This window comes from Pungitius pungitius, chromosome 8, assembly GCF_949316345.1.
Source record: "Pungitius pungitius chromosome 8, fPunPun2.1, whole genome shotgun sequence".
Taxonomy (NCBI): Eukaryota; Metazoa; Chordata; class Actinopteri; order Perciformes; family Gasterosteidae; genus Pungitius; species Pungitius pungitius.
In genome coordinates, this window is record NC_084907.1 from 21,707,955 (window position 1) to 21,728,393 (window position 20,439).

At 39.3% G+C, this 20,439-nt stretch overlaps 3 protein-coding genes across 3 annotated transcripts; 2 read left to right on the forward strand and 1 right to left on the reverse strand.

The window, feature by feature from the left end:
• Window positions 1–469: 469 nt before the first annotated feature.
• Window positions 470–3,164, forward strand: synprb (synaptoporin b). Its single transcript, XM_037448351.2, has 5 exons — window positions 470–561; window positions 1,066–1,190; window positions 1,909–2,107; window positions 2,199–2,390; window positions 2,465–3,164. The coding sequence occupies exons 1-5, from the start codon at window positions 538–540 to the stop codon at window positions 2,819–2,821; spliced, it is 897 nt and encodes a 298-aa protein (XP_037304248.1). The 5' UTR covers window positions 470–537; the 3' UTR covers window positions 2,822–3,164.
• Window positions 3,165–6,497: 3,333 nt separating this feature from the next.
• LOC119194193 (green-sensitive opsin-like) lies at window positions 6,498–8,603 on the reverse strand. Its single transcript, XM_037448347.2, has 5 exons — window positions 8,135–8,603; window positions 7,861–8,029; window positions 7,531–7,696; window positions 7,180–7,419; window positions 6,498–7,092 (listed from the first exon to the last, which is right to left on the reverse strand). The coding sequence occupies exons 1-5, from the start codon at window positions 8,517–8,519 to the stop codon at window positions 6,994–6,996; spliced, it is 1,059 nt and encodes a 352-aa protein (XP_037304244.2). The 5' UTR covers window positions 8,520–8,603; the 3' UTR covers window positions 6,498–6,993.
• An 8,417-nt stretch (window positions 8,604–17,020) lies between these two features.
• On the forward strand, window positions 17,021–18,897 carry LOC119194194 (green-sensitive opsin-like). Its single transcript, XM_037448348.2, has 5 exons — window positions 17,021–17,472; window positions 17,576–17,744; window positions 17,938–18,103; window positions 18,234–18,473; window positions 18,561–18,897. The coding sequence occupies exons 1-5, from the start codon at window positions 17,088–17,090 to the stop codon at window positions 18,657–18,659; spliced, it is 1,059 nt and encodes a 352-aa protein (XP_037304245.1). The 5' UTR covers window positions 17,021–17,087; the 3' UTR covers window positions 18,660–18,897.
• The last annotated feature ends 1,542 nt before the right edge of the window (window positions 18,898–20,439 follow it).

The following is a 20,439-nucleotide window of genomic DNA, read 5'->3' on the forward strand; positions in this document are numbered from 1 at the left end:
ATTTCAAGGTCAGATATATTGAGTTACAGGAAAATAGTTAATGTGCTAAAATCCTTGTTTTTCTGTGGAACAGACCTGTTTGATTTCTTTATGATTTCTTTAGATACAAACATCAGGCTTATAAATAGTTTGTAGAATTTAAGGAGGATGGGGATTTTCAAAGTTGATGAAGCAGCACTCAATCGCCATTGTTTATTTTAAAAAGAGAACATTTTCATTGCAGCAACAACATGCTTCTAAATGCTGTATTATAAGTATATTAAGCAAAAAACTGATGTCCTTATGGTCTCACTATAAAAGAAAACACATCAAGAACCTGTTCAGACACACTCATTATTGTATTTACTGTTTATTGCAGTGTTTCTTTTAACAAATAAAAGAGGTACAGTAAAATCTCAGACTCCTCCTTTGGGAAGAGGTCTCCTGCCGGCCCTCCCTCCCCCTGGAACAGTCACTTTCTATTTCCTCGTCAACATCAGTAGCGTTTCAACCTTGATGCCAGTGTGAGGATTAGGAGATTAAATCTGTGATTTATAAATGTGTATGGTTATATTTGCTCCGGTAAGTTTCATTTCTCTATTTTGCTTATTGTGAGTTCTGCGTCTATACTTTGCATACTACATTCTATGAATTACATGATCAAGTTTTGATGTTTTGACTTGCTGATCGGTGAATGTCTGTCAGGTTAAGGGCAGCTTGTTGATGCAACATGTTTCACACACTTAGGGGTAAAGAAAGATCTATTTACAAAAAAAGAAATCCTTCATTCTTAACATTAATACTTTGCATATGAACTGGCTTATAAAGTATAACACGACTCACATCTTCAGATTTAATCAGCACTACACTGCTGTGGCCACCCTCCAGCACACAGTGAGCACCTCCGTTAGATGTCTACCAACCTTTAAATTATTCAGGTTTTGTTTTCAAACTAATTTTAGATGTTAACTAACAGTCCAGTCATTTATTGATGAGTATACATTATGCATACCTGTTACTGGATCAATCAAATGTATGAATTATAAACAGATCCTCATCCCTTTCTGACTGTTTTCCTTTCCCTAGATTTTTGCCATCTGTGCCTTTGCAACATGTGGAGGATACTATGGTCACCTCCGGGTTAAAGTGGACTGTGCAGACAGGAGCCAGAGTAACATGAGCATCAACATTGATTTTGGCTATCCCTTCAGGTAGTTGTTCCATTGCTCACATGCTAAACCTGTGAATGTACTAAGAAAAAAATGGAATATTATCTAATATTTTATTGATATATTTATAGATGTATTTAAGAGTGAAGATCTTACTGGACACCCACCATGATGATTTCAAACTAACCAGACAATCATCATCTTGTCAAATTCATCACTGTTAAGGCTCATCCGTTAAGGCTGTCACCAATTATAAGACAGGAGCAGAAAGCCGGCCCAATTAGGACAAAATGTTTCACTGAATAATTCAACCAAATTCTAGCTGGCGTCCTGGCCGTGGAGACTCAACCTGGGATTTTTTAATGAGGCACTGCTTTAGCACTGGCCTCGTTTTATTCGTCCCAGTCAAACTCGGGCTCCTGCTGACCTGCATGTACTTGGTTTGTGAAAAGTCGAGCCAAAATAAGATGGTATAGATTTAACAACAAATGTGAAGACACATTGTTTAACTGAATGTCTTTTGCACAATGAATGTCCTAAAGTGCGTCTGGCCGTAGCTACATATGGACAATGAATGAGCTCTTTGGAGCTGTGCCTCACAGGCTGTTAATGGATCGTCCAATTGTAAGTAAGTAAGGAGACTGCAGCAGTTGCAGCACAAACACTAAACCAAAAATGAAAAGTGGGTGTGCGTGTCTGTGTGCACACATAAGCCTGTTTTTAATCCACTAACTGCAAACCTCCTGTTTCTGACTTGCAGGTTAAATGAAGTGCATTTCAAGGCTCCCGTGTGCGAGGCAAAAAGGGAAGAAGTCATTTTCCTGGACGGCAACTTTTCCTCATCGGCTCAGTTTTTCCTGACTGTGGGTGTTTTTGCTTTTCTGTACTCTCTGCTGGCCACCATCGTCTATGTGTTCTACCAGAAAAAGTACCTGAGGAACAACAGGGGCCCACTTGTGGTCAGTGCGTCTCCCTTGATGTCTACAGCTGATTTACTGTTTGTGTGAAACCTAACGATGATCCGTTTTCTTTCTCTTCGTCCCTGAGCAGGATTTTGTAGTTTCACTCATCTTCTCCTCCATGTGGCTGGTGAGCAGCTGCTGCTGGGCCAAAACTCTTTCCGATATCAAGACGGCCACGAACCCAACACAGGTGCTACTGCTCATCTCGGCGTGCAGAACCCAGGAGAACAAATGCACGGCCACCCAGGAGCCCCAATGGTCACGACTTAATACATCTGCGGTAGGTTTTGCACATTGAAACACAAAGCTGGATAAAACAAGCCTTTCACTTATTGCCTCTTCTTTGATCTCCAGGTTTTTGGCTTTGTGAATGTCGTCCTCTGGGCTGGAAATATTTGGTTCGTCTTCAAAGAGACAGGCTGGTACAAGACGGGTCAGAGATATCCCACGAGGAGTGCTTCTGGGAAACGCAGCAGTGAGATGCGACATCGGCTCTACAGTGAAAGCAGCTTTGAGCAGCCGCTCGAGGGCTTTGCTCCACAACTCACCAGGCAAGAAAGTTTCAATCTGCAGGTCAGCAGACAAGGTAGCTTCAACCAGGCTCAAGTTAACCTGAGCTTACCGCACGCTTATCTTGGCAAACCGATGATGTATGAAGGGGAGAATAAAGTGGCTTCTCAAGGTCCCATGATATTCGTCAACGAGATGTGATTTAGCTCTTAGTGTCGTGCTGTAACTGGTGGTCAACATGAGGAGATGATTATTACCTTTATATTAAATGAAGAATACTGGTGGAGAATATTGCGCAAGTTTATTATGTAATGGAATATTTATATTCTAACTTTTGAAATTAAAATGTTATAATAAGGTGTTAAAAGTTATTATACGTCATTACTTGCATTTATTTTATTTATTTTTTTAATAAATGCAAACAAAGCACGTATTTGTCCAGAAGCAGAGACACGGCTCAAACTGCTTCACAGTCAAACTGAGTGGTCATGTGATTATGATACAAATATATATTATCTTATGGTATGACCTTCTGTCCCAGCCATTGATAGGTCACACATCATTTCACTATTTCACATATTTTATTACATGCCTTTATTCTTTTCCTGAACATCAAAATCCTTTGTCTTATTTCCATTTTCATTATATATCATAGAAAACGTGCAGTTTTAGTATCAAACCATGTGCTCAAGTTCTCTCTCTATATTACTCATGTTTGGTTGTAACATATATTCACTTTGTCATTACTGATGGATTATGATCAATGTGGCAGTCCAGTGTTTTTAGTGTTAGTCTTTTCACTTTTTTATAATACATATGTTGCACAATAAACTAAGATGCATAGTTTGAGTGTGGAATATGTATAAAGTGCTCGTGTTAAGCTGCCTTTACTAATTCATACAGGAAGACTGTTAACATTTGAACAGCATTACGCATTTCATTTCATGTTTGGTATTATATTTAGTTTGTTGTTTTAATTGAAGTGTGTCTGAAGTGTTGCTTTGCATGCTTTTCCAGGGATTCTCTGGTTTTCTGATGTAAGTGTATACACTTGTGTTGCCATGGTTTTTCCTACATGGTGTCAGCCTCTTCATTCCTAGGGGAAAAGGAATTCTGCATTAGTGACTGAAATTTAGGAAGTAATAAAAAATACATGTGGTTAACCAAATCCAATATTGATTATTGACTTTTCTAGAGACACTGGCAAAGACACTGGAGCACACTTCACATTGTGAATCAGGATGATCTCGACGCCAAAGGCAAAATGGAAGAATTTATCCTCCACATGTTGCAATAGCCTGCAGGTATACATACGACTGCCTAAAGGTTGCTGCAACTATCTTACAGCCTGCAGAGTTTGCAATGAGTCAAAGAGTTTGGTTTGCTTACAGTACTCCATGAATTAATCTCATCGGTAAAGTAGAGCAGCAATGCTTATTCATTCCTATTTATTGCTATTAAAGTTCATAATTCAAAGCTTGTATGTATATGCTTATATACTGTATATTATACTATTTATACGTATTCAATGTAGACAGATATAGTGTAGTATATATATATATATATATATATATATATATATATATATATACTGTATATATATATATACACATTGTCTCTATATGGCTCTTAGCATTTAGACTAAAATGTAATTTACGTTTAGGATGTTATTCAAATTGTTTTAAAATTGAATGAACAAATGGGCAATCATTGCTTTTTGGGATCGATTATTTTGCAGTGGATAGGTTAACTACAATTTTTTTTAATTGAATCAAAACCAACTCTCAACATCTGCTTTTTTAGATGCTGCAGTTGCTGTTTAGTAGCTTGAACTGAATTTGTCAAGCAAGATGACATCAGACATGTGTGTCTCTTTATCTGTAATAATCAAGAATGAATTTAATATTTAATAATTAGTTTTTCAACAACGCTTAAACTCAATGCCTGAATATTTGAGTCAGTCTAATTAACTGAGATTCAAAAAAGTTCATTACATTGCACAAATCCAATCAAACGTCAAGGTAAACTGAGACTCCATTGTGAACTTTATTTTATTAAAAGGTTACATTGGCAATTCCACAAAACTGATCATTTTACATCCTTTACGTGATTCTAAAATAGTTATTATAATTAAGACCCCAACAACCAAAGCAAGAATACTGACAACAACTACATAATTGCTATGGATGTGAACTTATTATAGCGCTTATACATTATCTCATCAGTAAAGCTTCGTAAGGGAAGTTGTCCGTTGCACTAAGCAGCAAAGCTTGTGTCTTCTCTCAGGCTCCTCACCCTTCAGTGCATCCCCATGTTTATTATTTAAACCTCTGTATGCAGCTTCTCTTATCTTATAAGAACAAAGAGAGCCGATGCTGACAGCGACACTAAGCACATGCAGGTGTCCAGAGGAGGCTCTTTAAAGAAAATTACAGTATAAGTGGCCACAGCATGACAATTAGGGTCAGGTTATCAGCAGGAAATTGAGGGCTGCACCAACAGATAAATAGCCTAGCTGAGATGGACCAAGGGTATATTTATATGTAATGAATCCCATGTGAGCTGCAGCATGTTGCACACTGGTGTAACATTTAACCTAGGTAATCTATGTATTCCTTTGCAGCAGAGGATAAAGCAGCCATGGCTTTTAGTTGTTTTTTTACAAATAAAGCCCAATATGAAGCACGCTGATGAGAAGTATCCTTCACTTCTTTGCTGAGACCTAAAGGGGGCATCATCTGCCAGTCCTATCATCTCAAAGCGTTCCAATTGAGGATTCAGCTTGTCTAACAGGATTTTAGAAACAATAACCTTTTGTCAGCTTTACGTAACACATACATTATATTTCTTTCAACTAGATCAAAAACCTTGATTTTTCACCTTCAAAATGCATGCTTACATGGTACTTGAAACCCATGCATACTATGCATGCTGCACTGCAGATGTGACGTTAATAATTGTTGTCACACGTGGTTCCGGAGCTGCAAAGGACTCTTTTCCTGTGGCTTTGACCAATAATAACATTGAAATTAATAACGTTAATTATTTTTAATTTATTTTTTGCACAGTGGACAGTCTTGTTTTCTTGGAGTTTGCTGTGATATTGTGTCAATGAAAACTAAAATGAGCGTCACGTCATGTTACGCCGTTGTTTTGTGCCATTTCCTGGAGAGGACGGATCAGGGTTGCGAGCCGCCGGTTGGCGACCCTGATCGAACTGTGTTATGTTTTCAGAGGACTGTTTACTCAGCAATGGAAGAAATGTAAAATCAGACCTTTACCGAAATACTATTTTAATATGAAGACCTGTGAGATTTTACGATTGATCATTCCTTGTTTTTTGACTTAGTGATCTAAATGACTATAAAATGAATATTTAGCCAAACATGTAAGAAATGCATCATCTTTTAAAGATTTGTATTTTACAAAAGAGCTCAAAATAAGTGTGTATTTAAAAAAGCGTTCAACCTCTGAGCTTTCACATTCTAAATACTCAATGCTGAACGATTTTAAATTTCTTGATTAAATCTAAAAGGAATTTTAACCTTAACGGATGAAATAAATCCATCAGCTGTTCTTCCTTATTTCTTATGAAAAGCTTTTTAGTTTTTCCAAAGTTGTAAGATAAGAGATATTTTATTTTGTACATTCATGCTGACTTTTCTGTGTTGGTTTATAGATATCCAATTAATTAGACATAAGATTCAGGAAAAACCACACTAATGACCAATGTTTGTTGGATTAGACTTAACTGTTTCTCAAAAAAAAATGGCTTGAAAATATTTTGTATCAATCTTGTAATATATAATTTGGCAAAAGAAGTAGGTAATCAACCAGTAAGAGAGAAATGAACACAAGAGTATTTTTCTTTTCATGCATGCATTTATTATCTAGTTGATTTTTTTTGTATTATTATTATTATGTTATAAGCAAAGATGTTGCTACTGGTAGCCCAGTAAAACAATTATAATAAAATAAATAACAGAAAATGTCACATTTCAGCAGATTTAGAATGACTTGACAGTTGAGGTCTTTTGAATCGTCATCAAGTCCTGCACAGTGAGTCACATTTCATTCATTCACTCACTCAATCACTCAGTGAATCACTCAACCAATCCCTCAAATGCTCTTACGCGAACATGGACAAATAAATGCTGCGCAATAAAACCTCAACAGCAAATATATTTCATTACATTTGTTAGTTTGTACATATTAACAAATTGAATTCCACATTGTGTTTGGTCCAGAGTCTGTTCATCAAATCCATAACTGTATTTGGCAAAAGTTTAGGACTTTTTTCTCACTGGATCTTTTTAAAAATCTGGAAAGGATAAGTAAGAAAAATGTCCCCGGATTTGAGAATGTCATCATGATTAAGACACAGAGGACACTTCTGTCTTGCTGGCAGAGACTGAGGTCTCGTCCTCCACCATGCCGCCCATTCCAATAGTGCTCAGCATGCAGTTACGGAACTGAAAAAGAGAGCACAACAAATGTTCCAATAAAAAAAAGGCATGTCGTTGAAGTAAACACTGACAAACTTTAAAATATAAACCAACCTGTTTGTTCAACAGCACGTAGATAACAGGGTTATACAGAGCTGAGCTCTTTGCAAAGAAGGCGGGGATGGCTGCTGTCAGGGCTGAGAAGGGAGCTCCCTTGTTCAAGAAGATCCATCCGGCAAAACTGGCATATGGCACCCAAGCTACTAGGAAGCCAATGACCATCAAGATGCACATGCGTGTCACCTCCCTCTCAGCTTTCTGGGTAGACTCTGACTCTTGCTGCTGGGCTGCAGCCTGAAGTGTTTGATAAAATAAACGATGAGCTCATTGAATTAGTTTGAATACACATAGGAGTGTTAATCTGAATGTCAAAAATAAAATAATAAAAACATGAATTTTACTCACAGCTTTGACTGTCAGCACAAGGCTTCCATAAGTAAAGAAAATGATGAAGACGGGAACAAAGAAGTGGACCACAAACATGTACATGACGTATGATTCATTGTTGAAGCCTGGAGCCAGAGTGTAGTAGTCAGGTCCACACGAGCACTGCATGCCTTCAGGAATGTACCTGTTAAAGAATGCATGCATCTATTCACTTAAATTAACAGATATTTACTCTCTGTATCTACAGAATAAATATTTGAATGGTTTGTTTATGAGGTTTAGATATATATCAACAATATATTCACATTGAACTAAGATTTATAAGATTTAAAAGTATATGCTTGTTACCTGGACCAGCCAAAAAGTGGGGGAGCAGCACAGGCCATAGCCATGATCCAGGTGAAAAGGACTCCAGCTCCTGCATGAGTACCAGAGAACTTGAAGCTTCCCATGGGTTTGCAGACTACGATGTATCTCTCAATAGCAAGAACCACCAGGGACCAGAGAGCCACTTCACCTGTAGACAGAAAAGTAAAATGAAGTCATGGGACGAAACATACTTTTTTTTTTAAATGCACTGAAATACACACTGAAGAATAAAGCTCTTGATTGGCCTTTTTACCTCCTAATGTGGCCATGAATCCCTCAACAGCACACGCAGTGGCTCCGAGAATGAAGTAGCCGTTGACGGCCGACGTGATGGTGATGGTAAATCCGAAGGCGCACATGATGAGCCCCGCCACAGCCAGGTTGACCAGGATGTAGTTGAGAGGTTGCCGGAGCTTCTTGTTCTGAGCTGTGACCAACAATGTCAGACCATTGATCGGAGTCCCGGTGCAGATCAGGAAGAACATGTAGAGAGCTAGAATCTTAAACATAATGGGATCGGCCAAATAATACTGCTGGTATTCATAGGGACTTCTGACAACCCCGGTCCTGTTGGACATGGGGATGTAGAAGTTCTTGCCCTCCGTGCCATTGGGCTCGAGTCCTCCTTCCCAGGCCATCTTCTGCTGGAGCTTAAGTCAATAGATAGTGGTGAAATGTGCAAGGTGACTGTTGCCAGTGGTGTAAGCCAACTTCCACAGCTTATGCAGTACTGGGTGTGGTTTTATACTTGCCCGCGGGTTATCCTTAAATTGGACAAAATTAGATTATAGGAGGATTGCGAGAAAATGTACGGCTCAAGCCTGAAAGATAATTGACTTAGGAAGTGATAATTAAAGTGACGTTTCCACATTAAAAATTAACTTGAGATCATATTTGGAAAATAATTACAAAGTCAATAAATTAATACGCTAATGACCGGGGGATTTAATTTTTATAACTTACTGATGACAATTAAATAAACTAGTGCTGTCAGTTAAAAGTGTTGTTAACGCCCATTTTAACGTCAATTAAGATTAATAAGATTAACGTTTGCTTTAAAAAATATTTTTTTTTATTTTGGGGGGGGTGGATGACTGTGGCCTCATTGTTTCTGAAATAAGAGGCCTGAATGCTTTGTTCACAGCAAACTTGAAAAAAAGAAAATTAGCATAAAGCAAGCCAATCCATTTTTCCATGTTGATAAGAGAATTAATATGAAGAAAAAAATATGGAAAAAAATAAATGAAGAGACATTTAGAATAGATCAAATGTGTGATTAATTGTGATTTATTTTGAGTTAACTATGACACAAATGGTATCATCGTGAATCGTGATTAAATATTTTAATTGCTTGACAGCATTAGAATAAACGTACAAAATGTATTTATACACCATGTAAGCTACATTCACACAGAGAAACCTCCAACAGTAAACTGCATGTTACTTTATATCAATCATAATGCATGTTGTGTTCTGAGTCAACCACATGCGTTGCTTCTGCCCACCAATAGGTTGTGTTAAAACTTACCCCCATGGCAGTCCTGCAGTCTCTTGTGCAGCTTACCTTTTTTTTCAACAGATTATAATAATAATAATAATAATTGATTTTATTTGTAATGCACTTTACATTTGAAACAAATCCCAAAGTGCTACAGTTACGGTCATAAAAATAAAAACATTTTTAAAAAAAAGAAAGAAAAAACATCAATATAAAACAAATGATGCATAAAAGCTTAATTAAAACTGATACGTTCTATTGAAGAGATGTGTTTTTAGTTGTTTTTTAAAAGTCTCAGTATTTTGTGGAGCCCTTAGATGGTCGGGGAGGGCATTCCAAATCCGCGGAGCGGCGGAACAGAAGGCCCGATCGCCCATGGTGCTGAGTTTAGTCCTGGGGAGGAGGAGGCGGTTTGAGGTCGTTGAACGGAGGGATCTAGTTGTAGTTAGGGGGGTGAGTAGTTCTTTCAAATACGGTGGGGCATTTCCATAGATGCACTGATGGGTAAGAAGGTAGATCTTGAATTCAATCCTTGAAATGGGGAGCCAGTGAAGTGAATGAAGGATGGGAGTGATATGGTCGTATTTTCGCACTCTCATCAGGATCCTAGCAGCACTATTCTGGATATATTGCAGTCTCTGCAGGCTTTTGTTAGGGATCCCGATGAGAAGTGCATTGCAGTAGTCCAGTCTGGAGGAGACAAAAGCATGGACCAGCTTTTTAGCGTCTGCTGAGTTGAGTATGGAACAGAGTTTTGCAATATTTCTGAGATGGTAGAATGAGATCTTGCAGAGATTTTTTATATGGGCGTCGAAGGTGAGTTGTGAGTCAAATCTTACACCAAGATTGTTGACAAATTTGGAGAGGGGAATGTCGTGGCTAGAGGTATTTATACCGGTTATGGAAGAAGACTGGATTTGATGAGAGGTGCCAACAAGAATTGCCTCAGTTTTGGAGCTGTTTAACTGGAGGAAGTTGTGTTTCATCCACACCTTTATCTCCTCCAGACAGGCAGTAAGTTTTGAAGACAGGGATGATGATGTTGATGAAGCCGCCTGTGATTCCGTTTTCATGTACAATTGTGTGTCATCAGCATAGCAGTGGAACGAGACTCCATAGCGGCTAATGACATGACCAAGGGGGAGGATATAAGTGATAAAGAAGATGGGACCAAGGACTGACCCCTGGGGAACCCCGCAAGTGACTGTGTGTTGACGGGACCTTGCACTTCCAAGTGAGATGTACTCTGATCTGTCAGTAAGGTATGACTTAAACCAGGTAAGAGCAGTGTCGGTGAGTCCGGTGGTTTGATGTAGGCGGTTGAGGAGTAAGCCATGATTCCCAGTGTCAAAAGCAGCAGACAGATCGAGAAGTATGAGGAGAGAAGGCGAACCAGCATCAGCTGCCATTCGTAGGTCATTTGTAACTCTAACCAGGGCTGTCTCCGTACTGTGGGCTAAACGGAAGCCAGACTGGAATTTTTCGAAGAGGTTGTTCTGATCGAGGTGTTCATGGAGGTGAGCGGCAACAACCTTTTCCAGTATTTTGGAGAGGAACGGGAGATTTGAAATGGGCCTGTAGTTTTCAAATGCATCTGGATCAAGGGTTGGTTTTTTGAGAAGGGGCCTGATTATGGCTGTTTTTAGGGCAGATGGAACATTGCCAGACTGGAGAGAGTGATTTATTATAGTGCTAATCAAAGGACTTAGCACAGAGATGTTTGCTTTTACTAGTGCTGTAGGAAAAGGGTCGAGGGCACAGGTGGTGGGTTTCATCCTTTTAATTATCTTCTCAACCTCTTGCTGTGAGATTTCTGGGAAGCAGTGTAGGGGCTCTGAGATTGTAGGATGTGGGTTGACATTCGGGGTGGGCAGTGGTGACGATCCAGCAAAGGATGAACGAATTGTGTTTAATTTTGTTTTGAAAAAGGCCAGGAAATTATTACAGTGTTCTTCTGTGGCTTCTGTGAGTGAGGGGGTTTGTGGTTTGAGTAGATGGTTTATGGTGGAGAACAGGTGTTTGGAGTTTCCGGGGCTGTTTCTGATGATGTTTGAGTAGAAATTTGTCCGTGCTTCTGTAAGTGATTTTGAGTAATCCTTTTGGTGTTCCCGGAAAGCAAGCTTGTGGACAGTGAGACCTGTGGCTTTGTATCTCCTCTCAATGGCACTCCCAGCTGCCTTCGTTTTTCGTAGCTCAGTTGTGTACCAGGGGGCTGATCGGGAAAAGGTGACTGTTCTGGTTGTAGTGGGAGCATGGAGATCCAGGATGCTCCTGAGAGTGTTATTGTAATAATCAACAGAGTTCGTGGCTGTTAAACAATTTACAGAAAGGATATGCTGGAGGTCGGATGTCATAGTGTCTTTGTTGATGTTTTTTTCAGATTTCTGAAACTGATTTGGCGTTTGGGTTTGATGAGGGTGGATGGTGAGGACAACTCCATGGAGATGATCTTATGGTCAGAAACACCCAGATCATACACCAGAAGGTTGCTTAGATGGACAGAGTTTGTGATGACTAGGTCGAGGATATGGCCCCTGGTATGAGTGGGGGCTTCAACAAGTTGTGAGAGATTGAAACAGTCTAGTAATTGGAGGAATTCTGCTGCGAAGTGGCAGGTGGGCGAGTCTACTTGAATATTCATATCTCCAAGTATGATGATATTTGTAGACATTGTACAGAAGGTTGAGAGAAGATTGGATATTTCTGGGATGAAAGATGAGTTTGGTTTGGGCGGCCGGTAGATGAGAACTATTGTTGTGGAGAGAGGGGGCTTACATTTAAATGCAAGGCATTCAAATGAATACAGCTCAGGTAGGGTTATAGGGGACAGGATCAAATCACTTCGGTGAATGACAGCCAGACCACCGCCACGTCCTGTATTGCGAGCTTTCTGTAAGTAGTTGTAGCCAGGAGGGCAGGTCTCGTTTAGAACAGAATAAACATCTGGCTGATGCCAGGTTTCTGTAAGGCACATCACGTCCAATCGCATGTCCAGGATATGGTCATGTATGAGGCAAGATTTGTTTGTAATGGATTGTGCATTAAAAAGTTCAATCTTGATGCTTGATGTAGCAGGGAGTCTCTGTATTGGCCGAAGTAGACTGAGATCCACTCCACGTTTTCCATGTTTTTCATTGTGGGCAATGCGTGGTGTTGTCGTGGGGACTCCCATATTCATAGTCCGATGAGTGGGACTGCCCTGATGACGTGTTGGGGGTGCGACGATGCGCGTGCTAGACCAGAAGGATGCGATGGTACAATCAGACCGGGAGAAAACAAACTTTCGGCTGCGACTTCTGTGTATGTAACGGGGACGGCGGAGGATTCCAAGTTGCTTAATAACCGATATGCATGGTGGAGTGGCGCAGTTGTTAAAGCTCCTCAGTTGGGTGACGGAATAGTTCAACATTATGCCTGTCGTGAAGAGTAGTCCGTTAGCCGCTAGCCATGCCACACTGAGGAAAGCTATCAGGCGCACCAGGCGAACCACGATGACTTTGGGTGGATTCCTCACGATCATCGGTAGAGATTACAGGTGAAAGACTCACGGTTGCAGGCAGTGATGATTGGCAGTGATGATTTGTTAGGCAGTGATCATTGGTTGGTTAGAGAAGCGGCGAACATGCAGCGCCAGCGTCCTCTCTCCCCGTTCAAGATGCCGCCGTTCAAGTGGGCTTCAGATGCGATTATGTTCAGTTGGTTCACCCCCATTTTCATTTTGAGGCCTTAAGATGTCCTGTGCATTAAATTTGTTTTGAAATTCTCCTCCGGAAGGAGGGGGGAGGCTGTCTTCAGCTTGACTTAAAAACTCAGAGCTGGACACTATTTCCCCATGTATTTGTGTCTAAAAGATTAATAACAATACTTTTTTCGTTTTTGTAAATTTCAGGTTTTAGGGTCTTCTAATTTTGTGCTGTTACCATTTTATGCTCCAACAGTGTGTGCAAGTATTGCTGATGTTGTATGAATTGATGTTTATTCATACCTGCCAAAATAACCTGTTTTTGACCTACTCTGACTTTATTCTAACTTGATTGACATAACGTATTGTACTATGGCTATTCATTTTTTATAAATCATATTGTAGGTAGCGCTACTCTCTGTTTTTCCTTTGAGTTTGTTGTCTTTGACAACATTTTGTGTTTTTAGGGTTCTCGCTACGACTAGTCGTAGAGGAACCTATTGTATTTCAAAGAATTATTATTATTCTCATAAACTGAGGGCCTTTTGTTAAATTTAGCATGGGTAGTGGACCTGTTAACGAATTTTATCTATTTTGAGTCTCACATTTGGGTATATATGGTATTTTGAGAGGCTTTTATTTTGGACTGGTACATCTGGGTATAAAAAAATATCTCTCTTGCGCCCTCTAGAAATTAAAAAAAGACCACACTTGGCCAGTTTTTCCCCCTGATGTCTGATTAACATGAATTTTTGACTCTTGGACATGCTCTACAAATAAGTAAATCATGGTATATAAATGCGCCTAACTAGATTTTCTGCCATTTGAATTTAGTAAAAAACACATTTTTGGCAATTTCTCCTAAAAGAGTTTGATTCTCACGAAACCTTCGGTGGATCATTATTGGTTCAATGTGGCGTTGATATATCAGATTAGTGCTGATAACTCATTGTTTTGATGAGATATAGGCTAATCAACTTCGCAACGGGTGTGGATTAATCTGTCCTCACCAAAATTATAGCATGTGTAAACATTTAACCCCTGATACACCCTACTATTTTGAAGAATAGGGGGCGCTGCAATTAATGGTTGAAAATCTGCCTTTTACTTTGGAATGGTACATCCCAAGGTCCTAGTTATCACCAAATCACACCCTGGTGATGTGTACTCTCTGCCTGAAGTGGAATAGTCATGAAAGTATTGATTTGTTTCCTTGTAAATCTAATCTGAAAATGACAAAATGTAGTCTGGTGATTGAGATATTGAAGGAAATTGGCTCATCTATGGTATTCTGAGAGGCTTTAATTTTCAATGGTACATCAGAAGCTCCTGGTTATATGTTGACATAAAAGGCCTAAGATAATGTCAAAGATAAAGTTTGCAACAGAAGGAATGATTATGCAACCTTGTGCATACCGAGCACCAGAAGTGTCCTTGGGCCTCCCCATATCAGAAGCCGTTGACATGTGGGGACTGGGATGTGTCTTGGGAGCTTTGTTTTTCAGCCACCATATCTTCCATGGAAAATCAACATACAACGAAGTGAAAACTGTTCCAGGGTCAGCCACAAGACCACCTGCTACATGCTGGAAAAGACACTGACCAGTATTTCAAGAGAAATCACTGCTCTGCCAATTCACAATGGACACTAAAGACACCAGAAGAGTACAAGGAGCAAAATGATAACCAGCTGCAATTGTCAAAGTGGTGATTCGACCATGTCGGAAATTTGGCTGAAGCAGTAGACGAATAATCAAAGGCCATTGATGAGGTTGAATTGGAAGACGAAGGGGCATTTTTAAATCTCCTTCAAATGATGCTTGATTCAGATGCTGAAAAGAGAATAACACCTCAGCATGCCTTGGAGCATTCTTTTGTGACTATGAGTCACCTGGAAGACTACGCTCACAGAAGCTCTTATACACAAACTGCATTTGAGCTGATGGTTGTCTGCCCTGCGGGTGATTGATACAAATGTCATGAAACCTAACCTCTATGATACATTGTGAGACAGTGTGAGACCGTCTGTGACACAGTGTGTGAGACAGTGTGTGAGACATTGCCTTCCCTTCCAGTCTTCTTATGCTTGTGGAATGGTTCACCCAAAGATGAAATAAGTATACTAAGACACAACTACATATAAGAAATTTCAAAATATGAACATTATGAAAAATATGAAAAGGGCACACCGTCAATGATTAAATGCAAGTTCACACTGCGCAATTTTGAAAAGAATCGTGTTTAATCCCTGGGAGGAGATTGGTCTTTTGCAACTTTTAAGTACTTAACTACAAACATATCCAAAATGACTTCAAGGAGAAAGAAAATGACCATGAAGACAGTAACAATATCTACAAAACAATATAAACCATCTAAAAGAACCACCTTTAGACACAACATGACTACGAGGAGTTATGAACTGACCACAGAAAGATAAAAATAGATAAACTTTCTAAGCCAATCAGTCCCCGTCTCTTGCGCTTTACCTCAAGGTGCAGATCTGTCCGTGGGTAGTCAGATTTTTGATTTGATCAAAATGACGACCCCAAAGCAGCTCATCTTCAGTATCCCACAGCTGAGCTGACCACGATTTAGATGAGAGGTTGTTTGATCTTGGTTCAGTAGCAATGAAAGTCCAAGTTTAGTACCCTCATAACTAAACAGAAATGTGTGATGATCTACCAGATAAAACTGAGGTAGTCAAAACGACTTCTCACACTCGCTGTTGGAAACGAGAATGTTCTGAAAGTTCTGATCCTTGATACCTTTAAGATCTTCAATGTGTAGATGGACATAATGACCTTGTTTGTGGGATTTGGGGATCAATCTCCCGTCACTTAATTAAATGAATTACAGTTGCTTAATTCTTGTTAACGGCAACAAACGTTTAGGCATCCTTCAATTAATGCTGGACGCTTGCCATTCAAGACACAAGCTAAGAGCTACAGCTCACAAGTATAAACTACATTAAACCAGTATGGACTATATTAAAAAAGCAAAGGAAACTGCAGGAACAAAAAACATAAAACATTAATAAGCGAAGACTGCCTTGAACCGAATGCATGCAATAGCTCATCATAGCTCATCATAGCAAGGAATTCAAAATGGTGGATCATCAGTGACATTGACATCCTTCATGGTGAAAAACAGTGGACATAGAAATGTAATATAACTGCAGACCATGACAACTAGACAAATTGGCCAATGAGGTCTTTGAGGGTCATAGACTTTTAGGAATAGGCTCACCAACTGTATGTTCTGGTTCACGGATAATGATGCTATGGCTTAGTTAAAATAACAAATTAGAGAAATCAGTAACTGACATTTTCTTTCCAAGCTGTGACAGAAAGCTTTTGCTGCATCACAGCCAGGTCACTCGAGGTGAGAAAATTAGGCCAATCCAATCCTGAGAACGACACAAACTTGACCTCCATATGAGGACAGACAGTTAGAATCACCAGCTGGACAGATACACACATAGCCATAAACTTGAGAAAATGCAGAAACTTTACCAGCTCATATTCAAAATTGAGCATCTTGAAAAAGGGTTAGAAAGAAAAGTTGTTTTTTAAGGTAGTTGAGGATTAAGGATTCTCATTGCATTGTCACATCAGGATGATCAAGATAAGATCTAATGCTTTACCTATTCATAAAAGTATATATACATATATATACATTCAGTTCCAGTTTTAATTAGCTTGGTCACATTGCGTTTTCTAGATGGGGATGCAAGAGTTGTTGACTGATTTTAGTTCTGATTCTTAAATAGGGATTAGATGAATTCTACGGGTCAATTGAGGTGCAGCATATTACTTTGTGGCCAGACCTCTATCCGGTGTTAAGATGAATTACTGTCCTCTTTCAATTTGTGTCCTTTAATCCCATGTTGGCAACTTAATGATAGGGTTAGTGGTGAGGTATAAAATCAGACTCTGCTGATGTGATCGTCTACTCTGACTGTCAAGTCTACAGCCACTCTTTGGTTTTCTTGACAAATAAGCTCAAAAGGAAGACGGAGTAGTAAAGATGACTTGGGAAGGAGGACTCGAGCCCAATGGCACGGAGGGCAAGAACTTCTACATCCCCATGTCCAACAGGACCGGGGTTGTCAGAAGTCCCTTTGAATACCAGCAGTATTATTTGACCGATCCCATTATGTTTAAGATTCTAGCTCTCTACATGTTCTTCCTGATCTGCACCGGGACTCCGATCAATTCTCTGACATTGTTGGTCACAGCTCAGAACAAGAAGCTCCGGCAACCTCTCAACTACATCCTGGTCAACCTGGCTGTGGCGGGGCTCATCATGTGCGCCTTCGGATTCACCATCACCATCACGTCGGCCGTCAACGGCTACTTCATTCTCGGAGCCACTGCGTGTGCTGTTGAGGGATTCATGGCCACATTAGGAGGTAAAAAGGCCAATCAAGAGCTTTATTCTTCAGTGTGTATTTCAGTGCATTTAAAAACAAGTATGTTTCGTCCCATAAATTAATTTTACTTTTCTGTCTACAGGTGAAGTGGCTCTCTGGTCCCTGGTGGTTCTTGCTGTTGAAAGGTACATCGTAGTCTGCAAACCCATGGGAAGCTTCAAGTTCTCTGGTACTCATGCAGGAGCTGGCGTCCTTCTCACCTGGGTCATGGCTATGGCCTGTGCTGCTCCCCCACTTTTTGGTTGGTCCAGGTAACAAGCACATTCTTTTAAATCTCACATTTTAGTTAATTGTGAATTTCTATTCATAAATTCTCTGCATCAGATGATATATTTTTAAACCTCTCAAACAGATTCAGATTGTCTTGATCCTGTAGGTGCACTGGGTAAATATCTGTTAATATAAGTGAATAGTGCATTATCATTTTTCTTTAACTTCCCACAGGTACATTCCTGAAGGCATGCAGTGCTCGTGTGGACCTGACTACTACACTCTGGCTCCAGGCTTCAACAACGAATCATACGTCATCTACATGTTTGTGGTCCACTTCTTTACTCCCGTCTTCATCATTTTCTTTACTTATGGAAGCCTTGTGCTGACAGTCAAAGCTGTGAGTAAAATCTATGTTTTTTTTACACTCCATTGGCATTTTGCTTCTATTTATTATTGACGTTCAGATAAACATTCCTGTGTGTAGCCGAACTCAATGAGCTCATCATTTATTTTATCAAACACTTTAGGCTGCAGCCCAGCAGCAAGAGTCAGAGTCTACCCAGAAAGCTGAGAAGGAGGTGACACGCATGTGCATCTTGATGGTCTTTGGCTTCCTAGTAGCTTGGGTGCCATATGCCAGTTTTGCCGGATGGATCTTCTTGAACAAGGGAGCTCCCTTCTCAGCCCTGACAGCAGCCATCCCCGCCTTCTTTGCAAAGAGCTCAGCTCTGTATAACCCTGTTATCTACGTGCTGTTGAACAAACAGGTTGGTTCATAATTAAAAGTTTGTCAGTATTTACTTCAACGACATGCCTTTTTTTTATTGGAACATTTGTTGTGCTCTCTTTTTCAGTTCCGTAACTGCATGCTGAGCACTATTGGAATGGGCGGCATGGTGGAGGACGAGACCTCAGTCTCTGCCAGCAAGACAGAAGTGTCCTCTGTGTCTTAAATTTAGAGATATTTTCATACGCCTGGACATTTACTTTTTCTATTGTCTCTTTGGTATGGAATAATCCTGGAGGTGGACTAAATGCAGTTCAGAGATGTCCGGACTCTTTGTACTGTATTTTCAAAATAAGCAAATATATAAAATTCTGAAACTATATTTTTGTCACTTGCTGAGGATGTCATTATGAACTGGAAACATTGTAAATATATATATGTAAATTAATATAGATAAATAAATGCATGCATAAAGAAGTGTTGTCATATTTCTTTCATAGTATAATTTCAGACTGCAGGCCATACAAAGTGGCTGCCAATACTGTAAAAGGGTGTTTATTTATGAGAGAAATAACAAACTATTATGTTCATTAGGATTTAGATGTGTCAAACTCACCCTGTTAAAAAAATGTTGGTGTTTCACATGTTCATATCGTTCAAAGCTAAACTGGCTGACTAAATGCTACTTATCAAAGTCTCAGTCTGGCCTTATGAGGGCTATGCTTCTCTTGTTAACATCACTTTGAGGTGACGGGATCTTGACTGTGTAGTAGATCTAGATTAATCCAATTAACAAGAATTCAATATAATATCAGGATTAGAAAACCGGAATATGTTTCAGTAGACAACAAGTGGATTTCATGTTTTTTATGTTTTAACTTTAATTTCGCTAACACAAGAATAACATATTCTCTCAGACATTTGTGGTAGGCAATTATTATACAATATACAATTATTGTGTGCTTTCAATGTATATGGGATAAGAACTGTAGGTTATCAGAAAATATTATGATACACTGTTAAACTTAAGACATTTAGCACAAGAGGATCTATTCAATCACATGTTGGCCAACTGAGGACAATATTGATTACATCATTGGATGTCACATAATCACCAAGGTTTTAATTTGAACATCTTCACTCATTTCAGCATCGAAAACAGCACTGGAAAATCAGAATACCATTTCTTGTCATGGACACAAATTAATTCCATCTATAAATTAACATTTGGTCTTATTTGAACACAAACATCATTAGATGAAGAGAGATAATATTTGACTTGTTTTCTGCCAACTTGGTTGGATTTAACTATCCTTTAATAGGATTTCCGAGAGCAGATTATGTTGTTGGCAAAGTTGAGCTTCTCCTGCACTACCACTATGGAAGAAAACAGGGCTTTATTCCTTTTTAATTGAAAGAAAGTGGGAGAAATACTATACATTTAATTACAAAAACAGATCAAGAACATCCTTCAGGCAGGCACTGTTTCAAAATGGTGAGCACAATGTTGTTTAACAAAGATAGTAGGTTTTAGATCGCCCACATAACATTTAATGGTGGTTAATTAAGTTTTAGAAAGACATAATGTCTCCTTTTAAATGACCATATGATTAGCTAAAGACTTGGTTTCCGGACCAATGACACAGTAAAATTGTTTGACCTGGTAATTTTTTTCGTCTTGACCCTGAGCAGTGAGCAAAACTGTACTCTGCAGGTGTGCCGACTGCACACAGCTCCCTGTTAAACAATGTCTTATTTGTCTATTTTGAGGGGTCTGCAACCGTTACTATACAAAGAGCTCTTTTGCCCTATTTTACACCAATTAAAATTTGTCTGGAATCGCAAAATATATTTGATAAGACACCTTAAAGGATTCCTCTTCCTTGAGGTCCCGGATGTTGTGGTTGAATTTTTTGCAGTTGAATATTTTGCAGATGAATTTTTTGCGGAACTATTTGCACTTGAATTTTTTGCGTTTGAATTATTTGCAGTTGAATTATTTGCGG

Excerpts from the sequence above, each read along its gene's own strand:
- synprb (XM_037448351.2), top strand. The coding sequence starts at position 538 with ATGTGTATGGTTATATTTGCTCCG. Across the intron at positions 562-1,065 it reads GTATGGTTATATTTGCTCCG|ATTTTTGCCATCTGTGCCTT; the intron begins GTAAGTTTCATT and ends TCCTTTCCCTAG. Across the intron at positions 2,108-2,198 it reads ACAACAGGGGCCCACTTGTG|GATTTTGTAGTTTCACTCAT; the intron begins GTCAGTGCGTCT and ends GTCCCTGAGCAG.
- LOC119194193 (XM_037448347.2), bottom strand. The coding sequence starts at position 8,519 with ATGGCCTGGGAAGGAGGACTCGAGCCCAATGGCACGGAGGGCAAGAAC. Across the intron at positions 8,030-8,134 it reads ATTCATGGCCACATTAGGAG|GTGAAGTGGCTCTCTGGTCC; the intron begins GTAAAAAGGCCA and ends TTCTGTCTACAG. Across the intron at positions 7,420-7,530 it reads TTGTGCTGACAGTCAAAGCT|GCTGCAGCCCAGCAGCAAGA; the intron begins GTGAGTAAAATT and ends CAAACACTTCAG.
- LOC119194194 (XM_037448348.2), top strand. The coding sequence starts at position 17,088 with ATGACTTGGGAAGGAGGACTCGAGCCCAATGGCACGGAGGGCAAGAAC. Across the intron at positions 17,473-17,575 it reads ATTCATGGCCACATTAGGAG|GTGAAGTGGCTCTCTGGTCC; the intron begins GTAAAAAGGCCA and ends TTCTGTCTACAG. Across the intron at positions 18,474-18,560 it reads ACGTGCTGTTGAACAAACAG|TTCCGTAACTGCATGCTGAG; the intron begins GTTGGTTCATAA and ends TCTCTTTTTCAG.